This window comes from Pundamilia nyererei, unplaced genomic scaffold (genome assembly GCF_000239375.1).
Source record: "Pundamilia nyererei isolate P.nyererei 1_Seehausen unplaced genomic scaffold, PunNye1.0 scaffold00070, whole genome shotgun sequence".
Lineage (NCBI taxonomy): Eukaryota > Metazoa > Chordata > Actinopteri > Cichliformes > Cichlidae > Pundamilia > Pundamilia nyererei.
In genome coordinates this window covers 1,535,707-1,557,368 of record NW_005187471.1, presented here as the reverse complement: position 1 = coordinate 1,557,368, position 21,662 = coordinate 1,535,707, and the positions used below count along the sequence as shown (strand labels likewise).

The 21,662-nt window shown below is 40.9% G+C and overlaps 3 protein-coding genes across 4 annotated transcripts in view; 1 reads left to right on the top strand and 2 right to left on the bottom strand.

Annotated features, from left to right (window-relative positions):
* The first annotated feature begins 646 nt into the window (after positions 1-646).
* msl2a (MSL complex subunit 2a) lies at positions 647-6,681 on the top strand. The gene is made up of 3 exons (XM_005736618.2): positions 647-1,744; positions 2,954-4,359; positions 4,728-6,681. The coding sequence occupies exons 1-3, from the start codon at positions 1,603-1,605 to the stop codon at positions 5,028-5,030; spliced, it is 1,851 nt and encodes a 616-aa protein (XP_005736675.1). The 5' UTR covers positions 647-1,602; the 3' UTR covers positions 5,031-6,681.
* Positions 6,682-7,813: 1,132 nt separating this feature from the next.
* LOC102194640 (TNF superfamily member 10) lies at positions 7,814-12,378 on the bottom strand. 2 transcript variants are annotated; one of them, XM_005736616.1, is made up of 6 exons: positions 12,079-12,378; positions 10,997-11,128; positions 10,678-10,717; positions 10,503-10,574; positions 9,152-9,393; positions 7,814-8,613 (listed from the first exon to the last, which is right to left on the bottom strand). In XM_005736616.1, exons 1-6 carry the CDS (start codon positions 12,190-12,192, stop codon positions 8,404-8,406), a joined length of 810 nt encoding a protein of 269 aa, XP_005736673.1. In that variant the 5' UTR covers positions 12,193-12,378; the 3' UTR covers positions 7,814-8,403. The 2 variants fall into 2 exon arrangements, with proteins under 2 accessions (XP_005736673.1, XP_005736674.1); XM_005736617.1 differs by having other exon boundaries at positions 10,678-10,714.
* A 3,807-nt stretch (positions 12,379-16,185) lies between these two features.
* Positions 16,186-21,662, bottom strand: part of nceh1a (neutral cholesterol ester hydrolase 1a) — a 5,827-nt gene continuing 350 nt past the window's right edge. Inside the window, exons 2-5 of the mRNA XM_005736615.1 lie at positions 20,291-20,546; positions 20,034-20,103; positions 19,735-19,906; positions 16,186-18,232 (exon numbers count right to left, since the gene is read on the bottom strand). Coding sequence (XP_005736672.1) covers positions 17,612-18,232; positions 19,735-19,906; positions 20,034-20,103; positions 20,291-20,546 — 1,119 coding nt within the window. The 3' untranslated portion in view covers positions 16,186-17,611. The remainder of the gene's footprint in view (positions 18,233-19,734; positions 19,907-20,033; positions 20,104-20,290; positions 20,547-21,662) is intronic.

The window sequence follows — 21,662 nt, the reverse complement described above, 5'->3', positions numbered from 1 at the left end:
CACACGTTTTTTTTAACATCTTCATATGCTCTGCACCTTGTGTATATGCGCATTCCCGTAAAACGAGGAGACAAAACAGTGAGATGGCACGACAAAGAAGAAGTAATTTGACATGAGTCTTGTGCTAACACCAGGGGTGTACCAAAGGTCAGTCATCTTTGACATATTTTGTATTTTTAGCTATATCTTTTCTGACTCGACTGAGTGTGACACTCTAACCAATGCAACCCTGTTACCCGTATTACCAAAAGAAGATATATATTTTTTAGTTTCCTTCTTTTATTTATATAATAATATTTCTCCAGTGTCCAAAGATACAGTCCAGTAACTGTATCTTTTTTCTGAGAAAACAGTAATGACAAACATAATATATCCTTTCAGTCATGTAAACTTGAGAACCCGGTTACTCCAATTTTAACCCTCTTACATGTAATTTGTAATAAAATAATAATGCCTATGAATCAGCGTTTATTTGCGAATTTAAAATGTATTCTATACATATATGAAAAAATGTAAATTGTTATGCATAAAGTAGCCCCGTGCTTAAGGAAGTTTTTCCACCCTCTTATTAAAATAAAAATACATTTTAAGTAGCGTGTTGCTACGTAGTTTATGACCAATTATAATCGTTACAGTGAGGAAATAAAGCAATGGAGGACACGGGAAAGGCGCTGCGGTAACCACGGTAACTAGTGGAAATCTCGCGTGATGATCATGCCTGTCGATAGGGGTTTATGCGAGGAAAAGTGGAAAATCGAATGATTGATGCATTTGCAAAACGGCAAGTTAGCTATGTTTCGGTCACCTCTCTCCGAGCATTACAGCAAAACGTACCAAAATTGCAGAATTTTTCTTAGCCGGTCGCATTTTGCTCCTACGTGCGACGTATAAAGCCACCCAGGGGGGTTAGTGATACGGTTGACTCTTCGCTAGCTAAATCGACTAGCCATGCTAACGCTAGCTGGTTAGCTTTGTTTACATCAAGTGCGCGCCTGGAATCTGTTAACGGATTTCTGACCCGGCGAATTCATGATCTCGCCAGTCCGTTGTTCAGTTAAACATCGACGAGGATACTGGGTTGTAGAGTAGATTGGCTCTATGGCTATCATCGATGATCTCTTGTGCAAAACGTCCGGCTGATGCAGTAAGCTAATGTTAGCTACGTAATGCTAACCTTTTAATTATGGGTGATTTGCTCATTCGAGTCAGCGTTTGCCCTTAGACTTTGTTGGAGATGAGTATAATTATAACTCTAATAGGTCCGAATTAACAGGAACTGTAACTGTGATATGAAAGAGTTCGCTGGTTAAATGTAATGACTGCGAACCGGTGATGCTAACCTTAGGTAGCCACCTGCCAAGCTAGCTAACGTGCTCGTTTAGCGATAACCGCCTCACCATGGTCGTTGTTTCATATTGTATATATTACTGATTCATGATTAACATCTCTTTTGACACACTGGAGTGACTGATTGTTGCGTCGCTAGACCAATTTGCATCCCCTCCATCACCCTGAGGCTGGGCTCTCTTTACGTTGCGACGAGCCGCTGGATTTTTTTCCTTCCTCGGACCGTGTTTCCCTGAGGCTGCGGAGCACATCGCCATGAACCCGGTTAATGCAACCGCTCTCTACGTGTCTGCCAGCCGGGCCGTGCTGCAGTGCGACCCGCGGCAGCCTCATTCTTTCGCAGAGATGTACAAACTACTGCCCTTCTTCCGAAAGTCCCTCGCATGTCTTGTCTGTGGTAAGTGATTTGAGAATATTATAGCAACACAACACACTTTCAGTCCAGCTTTAATGTTATTTGCGACACTGTATTCAGTTTTGAGCCATACATTGGCTGAATTGTATTAAAAAATAATTACCATTAATATTGACTGAAGTGTCCGTGGGTGTGCGTGTGATCGCAGCAGTTGTGACACGATTTGTCGCTCTTGTCTCCGTGGTCTCCTTGGCAACCGAGGCTGGAGCACCAGTCATCCGTCCTCTTGACAAGACAGATGACTGCTCCGTTGTTGTGCCTGCTGCAGAGCCATGTGTTTCTTATTCATGCTTTATTTACCAGCCCGCTTAGCTAGTGGAATATATGAGCTGACACAGCTTGCACTGAGGAGACGGGCAATATTGACAGCTATGCGCGACAACATTTTTGACCTTTCCCTATTATTTGACAGTGGTTTTGCTATGCTTAATTCTCCTGTGAAATATTCAGTCAGAATTACATGTTTGGTTATGTAAGCAGTAAATATCAATAATATTTCTGTTAAGCTCATTTGGTTCTTATTTGCTTGGTGCAGATATGGTTCTGGCTAGTTCAGTTGATATGTAGATTCCGAACAAGTCGTTGATAAATTGGTAAAAGTTCATTAACTGAACTTTTTATCAAATATTTTGATACCAACTTAATCAATTAAGCACTTGTTCCAGGTTTTTCACCTTTATGAATTGCAGCTTTCTCTGATTCATTTCACTTTGACTGGATCGTTTTTTTGGGTCCTTGACTGTTGATCAGACAGAGCAGGATATTTTCCATCTCTGTGATGTTGTGGTAGTGATATATCATTATAGGATATAATATATGCTTATGCTGCTCCCTTGTCACATTTTTAATTTGGCAAAGCCGGTACCTTTCCTGACCCAACCCCAAAGGGATTTGACTTTCCAGCTGGAATTGAACTGGGGACCTTTTGCTTGCCAAGTGAAAATCCACTATGCTATAGTTGTTAGTTTATAGCTGTTGTAGCTTTAAAAAATCACAAATGTATCTGTAAGAATTATAATTAAGAAATGGTTATTGTAGCTAATTGAGAATACAGCTGTTTCTATAAAGCTATGATTACGTGAGGTGGAGCTGAGTATAAATGTCTCATGGCCAGCTATATACTGTGCCATAGTAACTGTGCCTTTGTTCAAAGGTACTAAACAGGTGGATTTTTTTCTCATTTTTTCTCAGGTAAACTGCTTCAGGATCCGATTTCTCAGACACATCCAGAGTGTCAGCATTATGTCTGCTTGGGCTGTAAAGGCCAGAAAATGCAGATAAGGCCATCATGCAGCCGTTGTAAGGACCACTCCTCCTTCCAGGAGAACAAACAGCTCTCTTTACTGGTGCAGTGTTACAGGAAGCTCTGCTTCTATGTAATTCATTCACCGTTGCTGTTGTGTGTCAGCAACCATGTAGGAGGGTCTCCAGAGGTAATGGCTTTGCTAGAGGAGGTGCTATTGTCGCACAAAGACGAGATGGAAGACCCAAGTCTAGTGCACGAAGATGTGAATCCCTCAGCTCCTGAGTCCCTTACGCCCACAGAGGCACCACCTGCTCCTGCAGAGCTCTCAGCTGTACCTCAGAGCTCTTCCTCTGATCCTCCCTGTTTCAACGGACCACAGGAATGCAATGGAGACGTGCTGGAGGATGTAGATCCCTCTTCTCCTGAGCTGGAGGTATGCGAGCTGGTAGAGGAGCAGGCACAGGCAGGCCTGTCTGTATCCAATACCGGTTGTGGAGGACTGGAACTGAGTCTGACCACTGGACGTTTAGCCCCAACACCAGGCACTGTGTGCTCACTCAGGGATGGGGATTCAAGTAGCAGGGAAGTGGAGGAGGGGGAGGTGTTGCTCCTCAGTGTGGAAGAGGTGTTACAGACATTGGATCCCCTTCAACCTGGTCGAGACTCTCTTCATACACAGCCGGTTAGGACACATACTCACACACACACAGCTATGGACAGAGCACACACTCAGATGTACATACAGCTGGATGCAGCTCACAACTACACACAGATTCAAACAGGCAGGACTAATACAGTGGCAGGCCATGGTGCTCACACACATACATCTTCCTTTGACCCTCCTTCAGCCTCCAAGCCCCCACCAGTCCGCCTTAACCGCAAACGATCTCATTCAGAGAGTGACAGGGAAAAAGTGAAACCTCTCCCGATTGCTTCTATCCTGCAGGGCTCTTCCTCAAACTCACACACTCCTAATCCCTCTCACACATTGCACACACATCCACCCACGCCTTCCCTAACAGTACCAGCACACACATACTCATCGCTTCCCAACGGAGCACCTCCTAAGCCCAGTCGACCTGCGCCGAACCACAATAAAGGTGCCAGGAAACATCCGGAGCCAAGCCCTAAGAAGCCACATGTCAAGGCTCGCACTGGTGGCGCTTCCAAGACAAAGGAAAGAAGCAAAGACCAGCGGTTGATGGCAGGCTGCCTGGTACCTCCAGCACCTGCAAGGCCTCCATATAAGAAGCCAGTGGAGAAGAAGGGCTGTAAATGTGGAAGAGCCACTCAGAATCCGTCTGTGTTGACCTGCAGGGGACAGCGTTGTCCCTGTTATTCAAACCGCAAGGTAAAACCATTAATCTATTAAATGAGCACATTATACGCTTAAAGATTAATGCTGTCATTATGTGAGTTTGTGTAGATTGTTCATGCTGCTATTTTATGTGTTAGTGTAAACATATGACAACGATGTTTTAGTACTTTTGTTTCTAACCCAAAGAAAACAAGTAATGGAAAAAATAGATGATGTATTAGTCTGCTGTTAGATGATATATTCATGATATATGATATATATCAATATTCAAACTTAGTAAAGGCAGGTTCTTGTATTCTTTTGTGACAGTATCAGAAACTGAGAGCTTTGCATCGTTTGTGCCACACTGGCCCTGTGTAGCTAGAGTAACGCTGTTGTCTGTTTTCTCTGATCTTTCGCAGGCATGCTTGGACTGCATCTGTCGAGGTTGCCAGAACTCCTACATGGCCAATGGTGAGAAAAAGCTCGAGGCCTTTGCAGTGCCAGAGAAGGCCTTAGAACAGACGCGGCTTACGCTTGGTATCAACCTCACCAGCATCACAGCAGCCGCCGCCCTCCGCAACCCGGCAACCACCAGCATCCGCGCAAACACCCTCCTCAATGTTGCCACCGCAACAGGGACCCCCGTTTCGACAGCTTTCCTGTCCCCCAGCCCCCCACAAGAGCCCAACTATGAGGAGAGCCTCGAGTTGCTGATCGGCTGAGAGGCTGGGACTCCAAAAATAGACAGCATGGTGCTGATAGAATGTGACAACTCATCATTGTCTGTCAGAAAACGTGTACCTACCCCATTGAGGGGAAGGAAATCTAAGGCAGCTATGGGTCTGTCCTGTCCTGTAATCTGCTTTCCTTCTGTGTCAGAAAATGCTGAGTAGTACGACTAGCATGGGTGTGCCAAAGCCTCCTGTATTGTGCCTGTGTGCCAGTGTTTATTGTTGCCTGTCTCTAGTTAACACTTAAACTCGGTTCTTAGGCTGTTCTGTACATCACAGGTGCTTTTTTTTTTTTTTTCCATTCATAGACCAGACATACTCTAAGAGGCAATAGAAACTTATCACAGGTTTTGTTTGTGTGTACACTCACAAGTATTCGAGTATCTGTGAATCCCCCCTACCCCCCACATTTGGTGCAACAACAACTACATCATCATCATGTCAAGGTTACAGCATTTTTCATGTTTGAGTATTAGTCCTTAAGCTTTAGAAATACATAATTTGTGTCAGGACAGCCCTTACTAATCTTTAACCCTCTGTGTGTTCACACCATAATTGTGAAGGACTCTTGTGACTTATATATGTAGATCGTATGTCTCACACAAGACTGTATGCCTTTTCTAGCTCATTAATTCACTCAATCCAAGTACTGTCGGATGTTAACGAATTTGTCTTAATGAACTTGACTGATGCAGGCATTGTACAGGCAGCAAGATAATGTCAAAGCACTTGGCTGGTTCCACAGTTTGTGAGTGTAAGTGTGTGTGTGTGTGTGTGTGTGTGTGTGAGTGAGTGAGTGTGTGTAAGTGTTTGTGTGTATGTGCCTGGTGAGATTTACTGTAATGTCAGTGGGGAGGCGGTTGTTGGGTTGTGAGGACTTAGTCTGATTGATTGGCCAAATTACAACTAAAACCGTTCTTAGCATAGCAATAGGAGCACCAACACGGAGGCTCCCAGCTCCAGTGCACGCACACACAGTTGTTTACAGTATTGCCGTTTTAGACTTCAGCTGACTGTCTTCAAAAACAGTTACTGTTATGCTTTGGTTATGGGATTGTACATGACTCTGTGTGTGTATAGATAAACCGAAGCCATAGGTCGTCATTTACAAGATAAAATATGCTCTGTCCATGGATTTTTTCCCCCACACACTTGTAGTGTTCAGACTGATCAGAGACCAACTCAGAGACTATTTTTGATACCAAGCGTTTAAGATTTGGTACCACTGTCTTTCCTTTTGGTTAAATCACAATGAAGCCCTCCCATAACTCAACATGCTGTGTTGTCCGCGTTTGTGTTTACTGTCTCGGCTGTAACTACAATATGTTTGTTAGTCCAGTCCAGTGACCAAAAAGAGACTGCAGGCCACCCACACACCTTGGTGGTTCTTTATTGGCAAGAAATTAGAAGGCGGATTATAATATGACCTATCTTCCTGTGTGTGTGTGTGTGTGTGTGTGTGTGTGTGTTTCAAAATGTATTTCTTTTGGGCATTACTTGAACCCTGATTAAGTTTTTGGTATTGATTTTTTTTTAACTGTAAAAACTCTTGTTTGGGGAGTGACTATTATTGCTGAAACATTCACTGCCATATTATGGAAACATGTACTACAACATGAATTAAACGATAGTTTTTTACTTTTTCAGTATTGTCTTAAAATTTAATTAACCATGAACGTCTTCACTAACATTTATTGGCAATCCATCCAGTAGTTTTCAGGATACATGTAGTGATATAGTATGTGGGGATCACGATTTGTGTTTTACACTTTAGTGTAAAAATGTGTTGGAAAACACTTAAAATACAGTATAATCTGACACATCTCACATATTAGAATATCATGAAAATTCTTTTTAATGGTAATTTATTTTAATGGTGTGGGTTGCTACTAAAACTTGCTGCATCAGTGAATGAAGGGATTCATTTTTGTCACTGCTGAGGTGTTCCTGAAGATCAGGTTACTTTCATAGGAGCCTTCAGCTCATCTCTTGGGTATGCTATCTCCTACCGTTCTCTTCTTCCTTCTGACAAAACCCCTGCGGGGTTTGGGTCAGGCAAGTTGGCTGACGAATAAGTCACAGCACTGACATGGTCAGCAAACTATTTTATAGTCATTTTGGAACTCTGGGAAGATAAGCCCTGCTGGAAATGAAAATCTGAAGCTCTATAAAGCTTGATTGAAGCATGAAGAGCTTTAAAATCTCCTGGTAGATCACCACCAGATCACTTTACACCCCAAATCGTCACAGACCACATAAAGTTTTGAGTGGACTTAGAGCACCTTGGATTTTTAGTTTTTCCAGACTTTAGGATCCTAATTTTCAAATAAAATGCAAATTTTACTTTTAGCTAAAAACTTTGGACCACTGAGCAACTTTTTAGCTCAGGTAAGTTCCTTTGATTCCAATGTGATTTGATATTAGCATTGAGAAAGCTGTAGTATCTTTCCAGAAGACACCTGCATGTAGTGGCTCTTGATGCTGCGATTCCAGCCTCAGTCCAACACTTGAAGTTTTTTCACCGTTTTCCCTACTTTTTCCCTTACAATACACTTTCTATCAATAGGCTTTACTACAAAACTCTGTGAACCTCCAGTTTTTACAGGAATGACATCCTGGCTTATCTCTTTTGTAGAGAGTATCAATGATTATCAGATCATGACTGTCAAGTCAGCAGTTTTTCCCATGATTATTGTTGGGTGTACTAATTCTAAAGGGTGTTCTCATTTTCTGAGATACATCTGTGTTTTTGTTAAGGCATTGAGAACTTCAGAATCCCTTCATCTCTTTAATACCACATTGATTCGCTAGATTGCACAGCGATGACATAAACGAGTAGGAAGTTTCATTCATAATATTCAACATGTAAAATCTTGTCAGAATTTTTGATGTAAGACCTCTCATGTGCCCAACATCACTGCCCTTTCCAGTGACTGATAACTCAGCTGGGAACTGTTTCACCTGCAGGCAAAACGGATTGGTTCAATAGAGGGCATTCACGCGTGACATTTAAATCTCTATCTATTGAATGGTTCCAAGTGCACCTCTATCTATCCGAATGCAAAACATAATCCATGTTTGCTGCCGTACATCAAGCTTCCATGAAGTTTCTCAGGCTTGAAAACGGAATTCATATCCTGCGTTAGGTCGACCAATTAAAAGGCCACTGATGGATTTATTTCGATGACATTATTTCCGGAATGTCATACATGACCCGCGGTCCCGAAGAAGTCCTTTTGCTATCCTTACAGTCTTTTCTTCTCTTCCAGTCCTGTTCCATCCGACTGCCACTTATGTTATCAAGCAACATTCTGCTTCACCTCTGCTCATGCTTTTTTAAAATTTCAGTCCTGGATGCTTATTTTTAGCTCACGAGGAAGGCCCCAAAGTAGTTTGCCCGACCGTCCATCTCTATGACACTAGCATTGCTAACAGTAATGAAGAGGCGATCTGCAGGCTGTAGAAAGGCAGTGCCAGCCTGATGCAGAGAGAAGAGGCCAGGCTCCTGACCCCGGGGCCAGCAGACACTCCTAATCGATTTCATCAGTAAGATAGGTGCCGTGTAGGAACTCATCTGTGGGCAACACCAAAAAGAAAGAAAACATGAATAAAGCATGGCATTATATATCAGCACATATCACTGATTTGTAAGCGTTCTACCTTTCGGTTTAAATTTACAGGCTATACTGACTTAGTTTCATTTTATCCTGATTGACACTGAGGTTATTTAAACCAACTCAAGCTCAAAGGAAATCCTGTAAGGATATATGCATCTCAAACAAGAGCAAATAAAGTAACTTAACACTTGAAGGCTGTGACCTTTAAATGTTCTTTAATGTATTTGAAAGAAAAAGGAAGTGTGTACTTTTAAGAAGCCTTAAAGGACACAACACTACTTAAACGGAGGGACAGAGATATAGATATTGGAAGAAAACTAAGTAATATGGTTAATGATTTCTTGGATTAAAAGGTTTAGCTGCCTTTTTAATTCCATCTCTCACTTGAACATCATGAAACCATATTTATTCGCTAAAACACTAATAGTATAATTTCTAATTATAGCTATAGCTAACCATCACCAGTTATCCTTTAATAAGTAAAAAAGCTTTGACCTTCTTGTAGATATACTGGACAAGCTGAGCTCCTTGCTCCTCTCTTGTTTCCCCGTCCATCTCCCCCATGGACGGGAGTTTGAAGTAGGTCTGGGCGTAGATGTAATAGAGGCCTGCTCTGGGTACCAGCAGCTCTCCTCCTCTCAGCTCTATGTTCTGCAAGAAGGACAGGCCTCTCTGGCCTTCCCACACTCTGATGCGCTCTCCCAGGTACCCCTTGCTGCTCTGTAAACCTGGAACAGCTACACGTGCATACAGAAAGTAAGACATAGTATATATGCATAGAAAAAGCACTGAAATACAAAAACACTTAAAGCTTCAAGACTGAGTTTTATTAAACACTGTTAAAACAGTAACTGCTAACCAAATTATAAACAAATGTTCATGACATGTACAGTGGGTAAGTAATGTTCACAGATGTGCCCACAGACCAGCAGCTATCCACAATTGCTTCTCTAATAGATTAAAATAATGTTCAGCCATGTATTGGTGCTGCATACTGTGGAACAATTATTTTTCCTCTAACATGGTGCCTAATCTAGAACTACTAAACCACTATTCAATAAATTAGACTGTCAAATAAGTCGTGCATCAGTCAGACACCTGCACCACATTTGAGTGGCTCCCTCTAGTGGTAGCATGGAAAAAAATAAGACAAAGTAATGCATGCTCCTTGCCTGTTTCCCCGTCCTCCCCACTTATTTACTGCGGAGATGTTGTTCAGCACAGTTATTAACATAAAGACCGCACCGGTTTTAATGCACCTTGCTGACCTAACATGCAAAAGTCCCTGGGTGGGCTGCATTCGGCGTAAAAGTCCACGCCAAATCAAAAACATGCAGATCCCTCCACTGTGGTTGAAAAAAGAAGACGAGCTCGCCATTTTTAAAGTTGCTTTTTTGAAGAGTCACAATGAAGGTACAAATGTGATTCTACACATAGTACCTTTAAAGTGAATTCCTTTCACATGCTTCAAAGCTTTCCTTTTACATGCTATTCCTCTCAGCGGGTCTGTGTACACTGGATCTATAGTCCATTGCATACAATGCTTGGAAAGTATCTACGTGGGCAATATATGAGCTTTTTTTCTTTTTCATTTCCCAGACAAAGACTAATGACTCATCTCAAAAACACCATAGGAAACTCCAGGGTATGAGAGAGCAGTTGTACAAGCCCTGACAGACATGTAGGTGTGAGGAGGTAACAAAATCTGAAAGGAGCCTCGGAAGCCTGGAAGCAAAATTCTTAACCTATGGCCTTGAAAAGGTAAAGCAGTGTGCACACGTGTTATGTGTTTCAGGTGTTTGTTATGCATTTCAGAATCAAATGTAACTGATAAAATGATCCTCACTCTCTGAATTTGGAGGCTCTGCTGATGAGACAACACCAGTCACATGTGCACCAACTTTGGGAAGAGAGACCCCTGTGAAAAATGAAACAGAATACACACACATACACACGGGACATTTTCAGTGTAAGAAGCCATGCGTGACAGTGTGATTCACACTGAATGGTATGGTTCTTACTTCTCTCTGGAGTAGGTATCTGGAATCTTTCAGCAATCTTCTGACAAAAACAAAATAAAACAGAGGAATAATAAGAGGAGGAAGTGAAAGAGATTACCAGTTATGTAAAATACAAACATACAGAATCACTAAACTAACGCAATCAGAATCTGCAAGGAAGTCACCACCGTGAACCCCTCAGTACACAGTCTGCTTTAACCCAGCTGCGATGGCAGATTTCCTTTTTAAGGATGAGACTTCCAAAAGTGAACAATCAAAACAGTCAAATTAGAAGTAACCAACTCTATCAAATTTCAGCTGAACAAAGATCAATAAAAACCTTCTTTAAGTAGTAGTGGACCTGTTGCGTGACCTGCCAGCAGGGGTCGCTCTTCTTTTCTGCCGCGTCCAGGAAGTTCAGATTCGGGTTTACAAGACAGGACATGCTGCTCCTGGAAAAACTCTCCTGCATCTATGAGAGTAAAACAACAAGTAGAACAGGGTGAAACTAATCAGACACATGTGCAAATTCTTCTTACCTACCAACTGATCTGTAAATATAAAAGTTGAGGCACTGGGTATTAGGTTACATGTTCTCCCGGTGTAAGTGTCTGTGGCATAACCATCATTGATATACATGGACTGCGCACATTGGCTTCAAAATACCTGTTTTGGACGCAGCTCCATGAGGTGAACAACAGTGCTTAGAAGGCTTTTTAAAAAATTAACAGCTTTAAGTCTGCTGTAATCACCATAAGACATACTGCGTGTGTATGTGCGTGCTTGACAATTTACTGGAAACATCATTACAACGAAAAACATAATGTCAGCAGGCTGTCCTTGCGCCACAGGTGTGTCTGAGCGGAGACGTGTGTGTGATTCCCGTGATTATGATATTTTAGAGGCGTTTTCAGCTCGTCACAATGTCTACCCGTCTCTGAAATGCGTTGCTTTAGGGTGTCACAACCCATTTCCTCCAATTGTTTAATGTTATCTCGCCCCAACTTTCTTCGCTCTCATTGTCCGGCGCTGGGTGCAGAAATTCCCGCAGGGATTATTACGGGACTTTTAGGAGTAACCTAAATAACCTTTCTAAATGTCTCTTTAAAAATAGATATTCCCAGCGCATTTATTTCTATTCCTTGTTTATTTATGAGGCAATTAAATCAAAGTGGTAAAGCAATTTTAATGTTTTTCTGACTATATCTGCGGTCCACAGGTCATTTGGAGTTCATGTTTTAATATGCAGTTCCTCTGTCCTCGATCATACTTATCTTGTTCCACAGGTATGAGCCGCATGCCTCAATGAAGATCTGTGTTCTTAGTAAGCTTAGCTTGTTCCCATGAAGCATGTCAGGACACCATGTTTGACGCCTCTCACTCACTCTCTTGCGTTCCACGCAAACCAAACGCATTTCTTACCGTGTTCAGGACTTTGTTGAAGTACATAAAACTGACGGCGACCGCGATGGTCTGGAGGAGGACTGCTGCGAGTAAGATGAGCCCCAGACTCTGGACAGAAATGGACATGGCCATATCACACAACGACTGAATTCACCAAGAAAAAAAAGTTAAGGATCAAGAAAGCGCTTGAGAGAGGCAGATCAAGCTCTGTTGCATTTCTTCTGTGAAGGACAGAAAGAGAGAGGGAGGGAGGAAAAGTGTGCAGGCGTCTGTAGGTGGAGCAGAAGGGAGGTATGGAGCATTACAACAGCCTCAAGATGTCACTGTTATTAGATAGAAAGGGGCAGGGAGCTGCTGCACATGCAACTTTAGGATGCCTTCAGTCAGTGTCGGAAATGTCAAAACTTGCTTCCTTTTTTCAATAAAATCTCCTTTTTGTCCCACTTCAAACATTTTTTTTGCTACTAATAAAGTCACGTACTGTTATATTATGATATAATAAAGAAGGTCACGATCACAGACAGAAAAGTATGTATATGCTTAAACCATATAAAACTATATGCAATCTTGAATTAGTTCAAAATAGAGCCTAAAAATGTCTTTCTTTGCATGACTCAGAATAGTTTTACGACATTTAATCCGTGTCCTCAACTTCACCCATATTTCCCAACTCAATAAATCTGTCACTGTGTCCAAGAAGCAACTAATCAGTGCATTTTTACAACTTAATTCCCCAAATGTGGGGATAATCGAGGACAACATGAAGGCCCTGGAAACAGTCAGCCGTAACATGTGTTGTGGTTTATGTAGCCATGAAGCAATTTTGTTTTGTCTCTCTTTTATGATAGAAATAAGTTATCTTGGTATCTAACTGTTAAACAGCTGCAGGTGAAGTCAGTTAAGGAACCTTGGTTTGCAGTTATCCTCTTGGCCTTGCTTGCGTGTTGCTTGATGAATTAAATAAAGCGGTTATTGTTAAAACATGTGCTGTATGTCACATGTGTCGCAAGTAAGAGACTGTGCAAAGCAAATCAAAGCAGCAATAGGCTAACACTGTGAGATAGTTTTGGATAGAAGTACTGCGCAGGTAGCAGATCATCAGCATCTGAAAGTAATCTCCTTCCTGCTATTGTGTGGTGATCTGAGAGACTTCTATTTGATTAGTGCTGAATGACCTGCCATTTTTAGGGCTTCTGCGTACCCACATAGTATTTGTCACAGGGGAGTGATTTAATCGGGAGAATTTAACCTTGAGTAGTTCCCGTGCTTTCATTCCATCACCTCTAACCCTTGCTCTATTGTCAGTGTCAGGAAGTGAAAGTGGGGCTGAAGGAGTTCACAGCTCCAGGATGTGAGTGACCCTCCCAACAATCAAACGCTGAGGGAAAGCATGCAAAGCCCATTCAAAGCCGCACGCATGTAACTTTAATCTTCACACGTTTGCACATCACTGAATATTTCCCAGCAGGTTCACTAAAGCAGGCAGCACCAAAGTACATTAAAATATACTCAGAAGTTTAAATGAGGATCGCAGCAGAGATTAAAATATCAAAAATGCGGAAGGCAGAGTAAAGACTAATGTGATTCCCAGGCTTGTCAGAGAGAATGAATGGAAACGGTGAGTGATACCTGAAGACTATTTGGCCTCAGGCAAGCCGGACGACACCCTGAGAGACATACCTGTCAAAACTTCAACAGCAAACATGCATTTAAACATGCATTTTTATCAGCCTTTTTCCATTTGTCTTATTGTTTTTTCTTCTCCTTACCTTGAGACATTTGGTGACCTTTGACCTGTGTCAGCTATTTTCTCATGCAGGTCTTGGCTAGCTTTAATCCTCTAGCAATTCGATGCCTAAAGGAATAGTCAGACATTGTGGGAAATATGCCCGTTTTCTTCAATGAGTGTAATCAGTAGTTTCACCTTCTTGTGATCTCTTTGTATTTCTATTCATGAAGGTAACTCTTGAGTGTAGACTTGGACAATGATACATCTACTTGCTCCAGCGTGATCCTGACTTGGTTAGACTGTGGTAAGGAGTTTTTCTTAACCAACGAAAGAATTCAGCAATAATCCACTTAAGCTGTCTTCCTGGTCTTTTAGTGTTGTTGGTGGGAACAACTAAGCAGTAGAGTTTGCACAAACCAAACAGTAATAACAACTAATCACTGTGCAATCAACTGACAATAGCTGAAATACTGTGACATTTGGCTGCTATATCTCATTAATGAGTATATTTAATTGCTTATTTGGTGTATTTATATATGTATTATATGCTATATTTATGCTTATATTAATATTCAAGGCATATGAACAAGGAACTTGCTTTATCTGATCATGTAAATGTTTGTCAGTCAATTTTCTACTTCGGAAAAGCTCAACAATTAATGATCATGTGGAAGATGTATATTTATATATACTTGTACTTACTAACCTAATTTATATAAGTTACACTTCAACTATTGTATTTTTAGTCAGTTATTTATATGACATTTGTTGCTGTATAATTAATTAATTTGCTCATTTGGATGTAATTAATTACTGGTATATTTTATTATATACTACCCAACGGTAAAGGTTAAATCAGGGACTTTACTTGTATTTACTGTTTTGCTAATTTAAGAGATTTACTATAATGGAAAAGCATATAGCATTTATCATATATCCTTTCTTAGTAACCAAATTTTAAAGATATTTGATCGTAACCCTTACATTCATTTATAGTCATAGTGATAGTGAATTGCATGTTAATCTGTGTATCAGCTCTGTGTCTTTGTTCTTATATTTAGATGCAGTAGGTTCTTGTGAGGGGAAACACCTTTCTACGGAAGCCAGCTAAATCACTGGTGTCTCGATGCATTGTTCGACACTTTGTTTTCTGAGCAGCTGTAGTCCTCAGATGGGAATTTAGGGAGATTCCATGACTTCACTGAGAGGAACGCAGGGAGGAGAAGCCTCAGGGGAGGGACAAGACAAGTAGAGTGCAGAAGGGAGTAGATGGAGTGTCCTTTAAATCTATAAGTCTAAGCTTTGCTTCAGAGCTTTGCCCCATTTTACTCATAACTGTCACAGTTTTATAACACCATGTATTCCTCACAGAGAGACAGATGTTTTTTCCCTCAGTATTAACTAGTAGGTTCCATTTGTGGTATTTGAAGTTCAAATCCAGATGATTTTATTCAATTAATGTTTTTGCAGTTTATGGTCAAAATTTATTCAGCAATGCCATTTTCCTTTTAAAAAAAATTGTCATCAGACAAAACAAATGAGTAACATCATGTTAAATGGGTGCTACTACAGAAGAGAAAGATAGTCTTGTAGTCCAGCAGGGGGCAGGATCACACTGATTATTAGGGCTGTAACAAATTATTTGTGTGGCCACCCAAAATATTCACTCAGTTCTCTTGAAACTAATTAAGATGCATGCATAGGCCGTCTTACTCCTTGTATTAATCGCACGTCTGGATAAATGAAGAGGCTGTGTCACGAGCGGCGTCTAGTATAAAATCTTTCCCAAATCAGACACGTGGATCCAGACAAGAGATGGAGCAAGAGGCAGAGAGATTTTAAGATTTCGCTGGAGGGACAGGATTAGAGGTTAGTATGTCAGAGGAACATCTGAGGTTCAGTCTGGAGACAAAGTAAGAGAGGCAAGGCTGAGATGGTCTGGAGATATGTAGAGGAGGGATAGTGGATAAATGGGGCAAAGAATGCTGAAGATGCAGCTGCCAGGCAGGGGGGAAAAGGACATCCACGAACCTTAGTCTATCCCAGAAGCAGGGTACACTCTGGACAGATCGCCAGTCTGTGGCAGGGCGAGGCTATCTCTTAAAGTACAGAATATTATATGAGTATGTAGACTGGTTGACCATTCACATAATATTTGTGATTTCCAGCTTATAGTTTTGGCAAAAGGAAACACAATGAGTGCATTTAGTCAACCTGATAATGCCCCATGTTCAACAGAGAAGTTTTTTTTAAATTATATATATATATTTGTTTTGGTTTTCTGCAATAATCAGTGCAGTTCAGTCCAATGATCAGAACTTATGTAACTCAAGCTGAACATTAAGTCATCCAGAAAAACAACAAATGTGAATAATGAGACACACGGAAGGAAAATGCACCAAAATCATACTGTATTTATTGCACATTACAGGCTGATGATGTATGCTGTAGCTGTGAGCTTTCATTTAAAAAAGAAAAAAGGTTTAAAAGAAGGAGAAAATTGGAACTCGAAGCCTGCAAATGCATTTTATATACAACAATCTGGTCAGGATCGTGATGCTATCCCTGCAGCTGGCATACATGCAGCTGCTTTCGGTTAACTGCTTCTGACAGGCAAACAAAATACCTTTCAGTCATTTATATAAAACCAATGAATTACTGTAAAAATACAGGAAGATGAGTGTAAAAATAAACAGTCATCAGACTAAAAGGAAATGTGCATTTTGTTAGCGATTGTCAAGAGCCAGAACATGTTAGACATTGTGTTCTTATGGTGCAAGCTGAACTCAAGAAAGGCAGTGAATACCTACTGAATACCTTACTACTTAGATACAGCTTTGCTTTGAACTTAATACTATGCAAGCAGGCTAATATGCACGATCAGATCAGATTCATTCTTCAGATGAACACAGTGAAATGCTCAGATTTCAAATTTGGTATAAAATACAACTGAGGCTAGAATTTTGTTAGCTTTGCAGGTATCTGACCCCAAACATGTAGGATTCTACAAATTTATTTGGTTATGGTGATGATACAAAATCTAAATATAGCATTGTTATTATAAAGTATTGTGAGGGAACATGACCGTCTATACAAAATACCTTAAATATTAATATTTAAGGAGACAGTTCATTCAAAACCCAAAAAGTAAACCCCATAAAATTGCCAGACTAATTTTTATCCTTTGGGGTGCATGACAGTTTAAAAAATTCATGGCAGTCACTTTGATAGTCATTGAGCAACTGCAATATGAATAAAAGTGGCAGATCTACTGTATACCAGCCAACAGGGTAAAATACTGAGCACTGCTGAAACTGCTGACCTGACCTCAGCTGTTTTTAGTGAGAGGGGAAAAAAACACCACAATTCAAATGATTGTTTTCGACTTTGGGGCCTAACTTGTGATGCTTTTGTTTTAATAGTGGAGTATAAATTAAAAAGATCTTGTGACATTTATTACTCATGTGTTTTTTGTGTCGCTACAAAACAGCACATGCACGATCCTTCGTATTGGAAACAGGCGATGAATGAATCCATTTAAGCAAAGCTATTGGCTGTCAAAGCACTTTAATGACTTTATAAAGTATCTTTATTAGTTGGTCACAGTGTTAGCTATGCTGATGTTGCCTGCAGATTAGACTGGTTCTAAGTATCACAAAACCTTCACATGTATTGAGCGTGTGCAGGTACACAAGGGCCCTGAGCTTAGATGTCAGATTTTTAAACAAAGGGTACATTTACTAGGCCTTCAGCCAAGCCTGTGATTCACAAAGACAAGGGCTTCCAACCATTACTCACTTGCAAAAACACACATACACACTTCTACAGGTTGTTCTGCAGCCAGCTGAGGTAACCCCTGAGTGCCTTCTTGCCAACGTCAAATTCAAGTGGCCAGGATGTTAAACTGAAACATCCATGGAAGCCATCCTCATAGTGGTCGCTGGTAACAGCGACCCCTGCATCCTGTAAGCGGCGAACATACATCAGCCCATCATCCCTCAACACATCATGCTCACATGTTAGAATATATGCACGAGGGCATTTTGCCAACACTTCTGGCCCAGCCAGCAGTGGTACCGCTCGCACATCAAGCAGGCCTGGCACCTTCTTCAGAAACCCCTCAGATCCCTTTTCCACAATAACAGGCTTGTAGTTCTTCTTGTACTTCTGAGTAAGTAGCACATTCCAGTCAAGTCTTGACCTCAGCTCTGGGGTGAGTGAAGAGTGTTGCAAAGCGCTGTGGTTGTTCACTAAAAACTCGGGCATAAGAGAGAGGTCAATGTTCAGATACTGCAGCCAGAACTGGATCATGCTGGTCCGGTAAAGGACGGGGATATATTGGTTCTGCAAATAGGAGGGTGTATTGAAATCCAAAGCCTGGAGCACTGGATAGATCAAAGCTTGGACACTGAATTTCACACTCATGCTGTCATCTACAGAAATCTGAAAAAACAAACACACACTATGAGTAATGGCTGTGTACATTGCAATGCAGACTGTGTGGTGATGTCAGATGGTTGGTTCTCTCCTTTTCCTTACAGCAAGATGAACGTGTGTTTTTCTTCTTTCTTTCAACTCTAAATTACAACCAACAACAATGTGGTGTTGGACTTTTTTTTGTCATGTTGCATATTAGAGCCAGGTAGTTCAATTCAATTCATTTTGTTTATTTATTCGCCTCAAGGCACTTTATATTGTAAGGTAGACCCTACAATAATACATACAGGAAAAAAACAATCATATGACCCCCTATGACCAAGCACTTTGGCGACAGTGGGAAGGAAAAACTCCCTTTTAACAGAAAGGAACCTCCAGCTGAACCAGACTCAGAGAGGGGCGGCCATCTGCTGCGACCGGTTGCAGTGAGGGGAGAAAGACAAGACACGGTGTGGAAATAACAGCTTTGTAAAGATATCTTTGCAATGCAACTAATTTACAGTGCTGTGAAATAGCATGTGCACACATCCTGTTTTCAACTAGTTCTGTGTGAAAAACCAATGCTCCTCCCTTGTTAAATAATTAATTAAATATCATGGATAACTTTTTATAGAAAGCTGAGTTCAATTTCACCAGCCACACTCGGCTGCCAGACCTGTTGAATCAGACAAAATTACTTTAACAGAACCTGTCTGAGGTGAAGGGTTTTGAAGCCATTTCTAATTCTTTGGTGTTCCAGCAAACCATTGTGAGATCCATTATTATATTAATGGTGAGCCTTAAAAGGAGTGGACAGCTTACCAAAATTACTCGAATAGTGTATCGACAACTCATTCAGGAGGTCACAAAATAACCAGAACAACATCCAATGCCCTGCGAACCTCACTTGTCTCAGTTAAGGTCAGAGTTCACGATTCAACAATAACACTGAGCAAAAGAGCTGCTTTGCTGCTTCAGGACCTGGATGACTGCCATAACTGATGGAACCATGAATTCTGTTCTCTGCCAGGATCAGTTTGTGCACTGAAGCTCAAGTTCACTTAGATTTACAGCATGACAATGATCTTGAACACAACAGCAAGTTCACCTCTGAATGGCTCAAAAATTAGGGTTTTGCATCGGCCTGGTCGACTTAAATCCAATTGAGACGCTTTGGCATGAACTTAACCAAGCTGTTCATGTTTGAAAACCATTCAAAAACAATGCTGAAAAGAAGAGTGAGACAAAATTCCTCCACAGCAACTTTTTCCCTTAATAAATTAAAATCATGATTCATAAACTGCATTTTGTATTACCTTGGGTTATTTTTGTCTAGTATTAAAAACTGTCTGATCACTTAAAACATCTAAGAATGACAAATATGGAAAAACAAAGAAATCAGGATATATGTCATGATCCAGAGCATTATACTAGCAGTCGTGGAAGGCATTTTATGAATTAAAACATTTGGCATTTGAGCTTGATATACGAATTGTCGCATGCATGCAGAAAATAGCCTCTGCCTTTACCTCCTGAGCAACTGCAGCAGCAAGGTTTCCTCCAGCGCTGTCACCTGCCACAGCCACACGATCTGGGTCAATAGAATACTTGGCAAGAACCTCTGGAGACAAGAAGTGTTTGGCAGCAGCAAGGCAGTCTAAATATGGCACTGGAAAGTGCACATCTGGATACAGACGATACCTACACACACAGAGGGTTCAGATGTAATTTACTAGAGGTTTAGAAAGCTTTGGAGTATATAATTAAAGGGACACTCCACTGATGTTGTGAATGGAGACTACAGTTTTGCAAGAGGAAACACACTTACTCAACAGAGACCACAACAGTATTCAGCTCATCTGACACCATTCGGTTGGTAATATCATATGGCCCCTTCTCTGAGGAATTGAAAGAGTGAGAGACGGTTAGATATATGCCTATTGTGTTATTGACACTTAAGAAACTTTGCACCTAAAAAGCAAAGACAGCTGTAATTATCACAAGTAATGTCTCAAAGTCTATGATTCTTTTTAAAGTAGGCATATTATTTTTATTTCTAACTAGAGAAAGCAGTTAGAGACTCACTGGTGGTGCCGAGGGCCCAGCCACCTCCGTGGAAATACATCAACCCTCTCCTCAGATGACCCTCCCCTCCAGCTGGGGGCTCGTAAACTCGCACTGGGATGCCAGCGAAAGAGATGTCACTGACCTTCACACCTGGAACGGCCCCTGCACTGGACTCAGTACTCAGAAATTCCTTTAATATCCCTTCAAAGCCAAATGTGAACTGCCTGAAAGATCTAGTGTGATGGTCAAATCCCAGCCATTGCTTCAAAGAGGCCTGAAGACAAGAGTAAACCAAACTCCAGCTCAAACCCCTTGATTGGTACTTGTTTGTTTCAGGACACACATTAAGAATTGAATACATAGATTTGAAAGGAAATTAGTGGAAACAACAGAAAGTCATAGGGAATTTGGCAAAAGGTAAAAATTTAGTCATCTCTTGGCAGGATTTTGAGACACAATTTCTCACAGTCACCTTTCTCCTCCTACACTATGCATTACTGATATGTCTGCCCTTTCCCTCACTTAGAGTGTCACAACAGCAGTGCTGAAGACACTGTTGCACTGTCACATGTGCAGATATCACATTTTCACTCTAATGAAGGATAAAGTCCGTTTCTGTTATGCACACTGTTCACTAGTGGGTTTTAAAACTATTTAACAATATCAGTCACACTTGAGCACGTTCTTGTGCATAACGTCTGCTGTAGAAACAATGAAACAATGCAAAATTAATATTAGTGATGTTTTCTTAAACAGTGTCCTCAAACTAGATAATAATGACTGTTTTAAATCTTAAAATAACACAAAAAAAACCCACAATAAATCCAGATTTTTAGTAAAACTCTCGCTCTGAGGATTAGTCTCGGCCAGCGTGCTAATAATCTAGCCATCTATTGTCTGCCACTTTCAAAATGTAGAACACAGGTGAGGGTGTAAAGTTCATGATCCTCTCACAGCCCCAAAATAAAAGTCTCAATAACTTTTGAAATCACACAGTGGGATTACTAAATGAGCTCTTTCACAGACTTGGTGCATTTCAACCCTGCAGTGGAATCAGATTTCATGACACAAGCATAAAAAGACCTCTGGATATCTGGTCATCCAGTACAACTAAAAATTGGACTATAGATACCTTGAATCCATGACATCCGTATTTATTTCAGCAGCATATCATTTTGCACTGTTACGCTGAATATCAACACCAAACATCATATTCTAGCAAAGAAAGATGGTACCCCCCCCCCCCCCCCTAAATAAACACAAGGTTCAAAGTCCAAGTCTGTGTTTGAGTGTGTTTTGTTCAGAGCATGTTTTTAATAATGCAAGCTTTTCAAAGACACAGTGCATGCAGCCAACCTGTAATAACACATTTAATTAAAACTTTGCACAT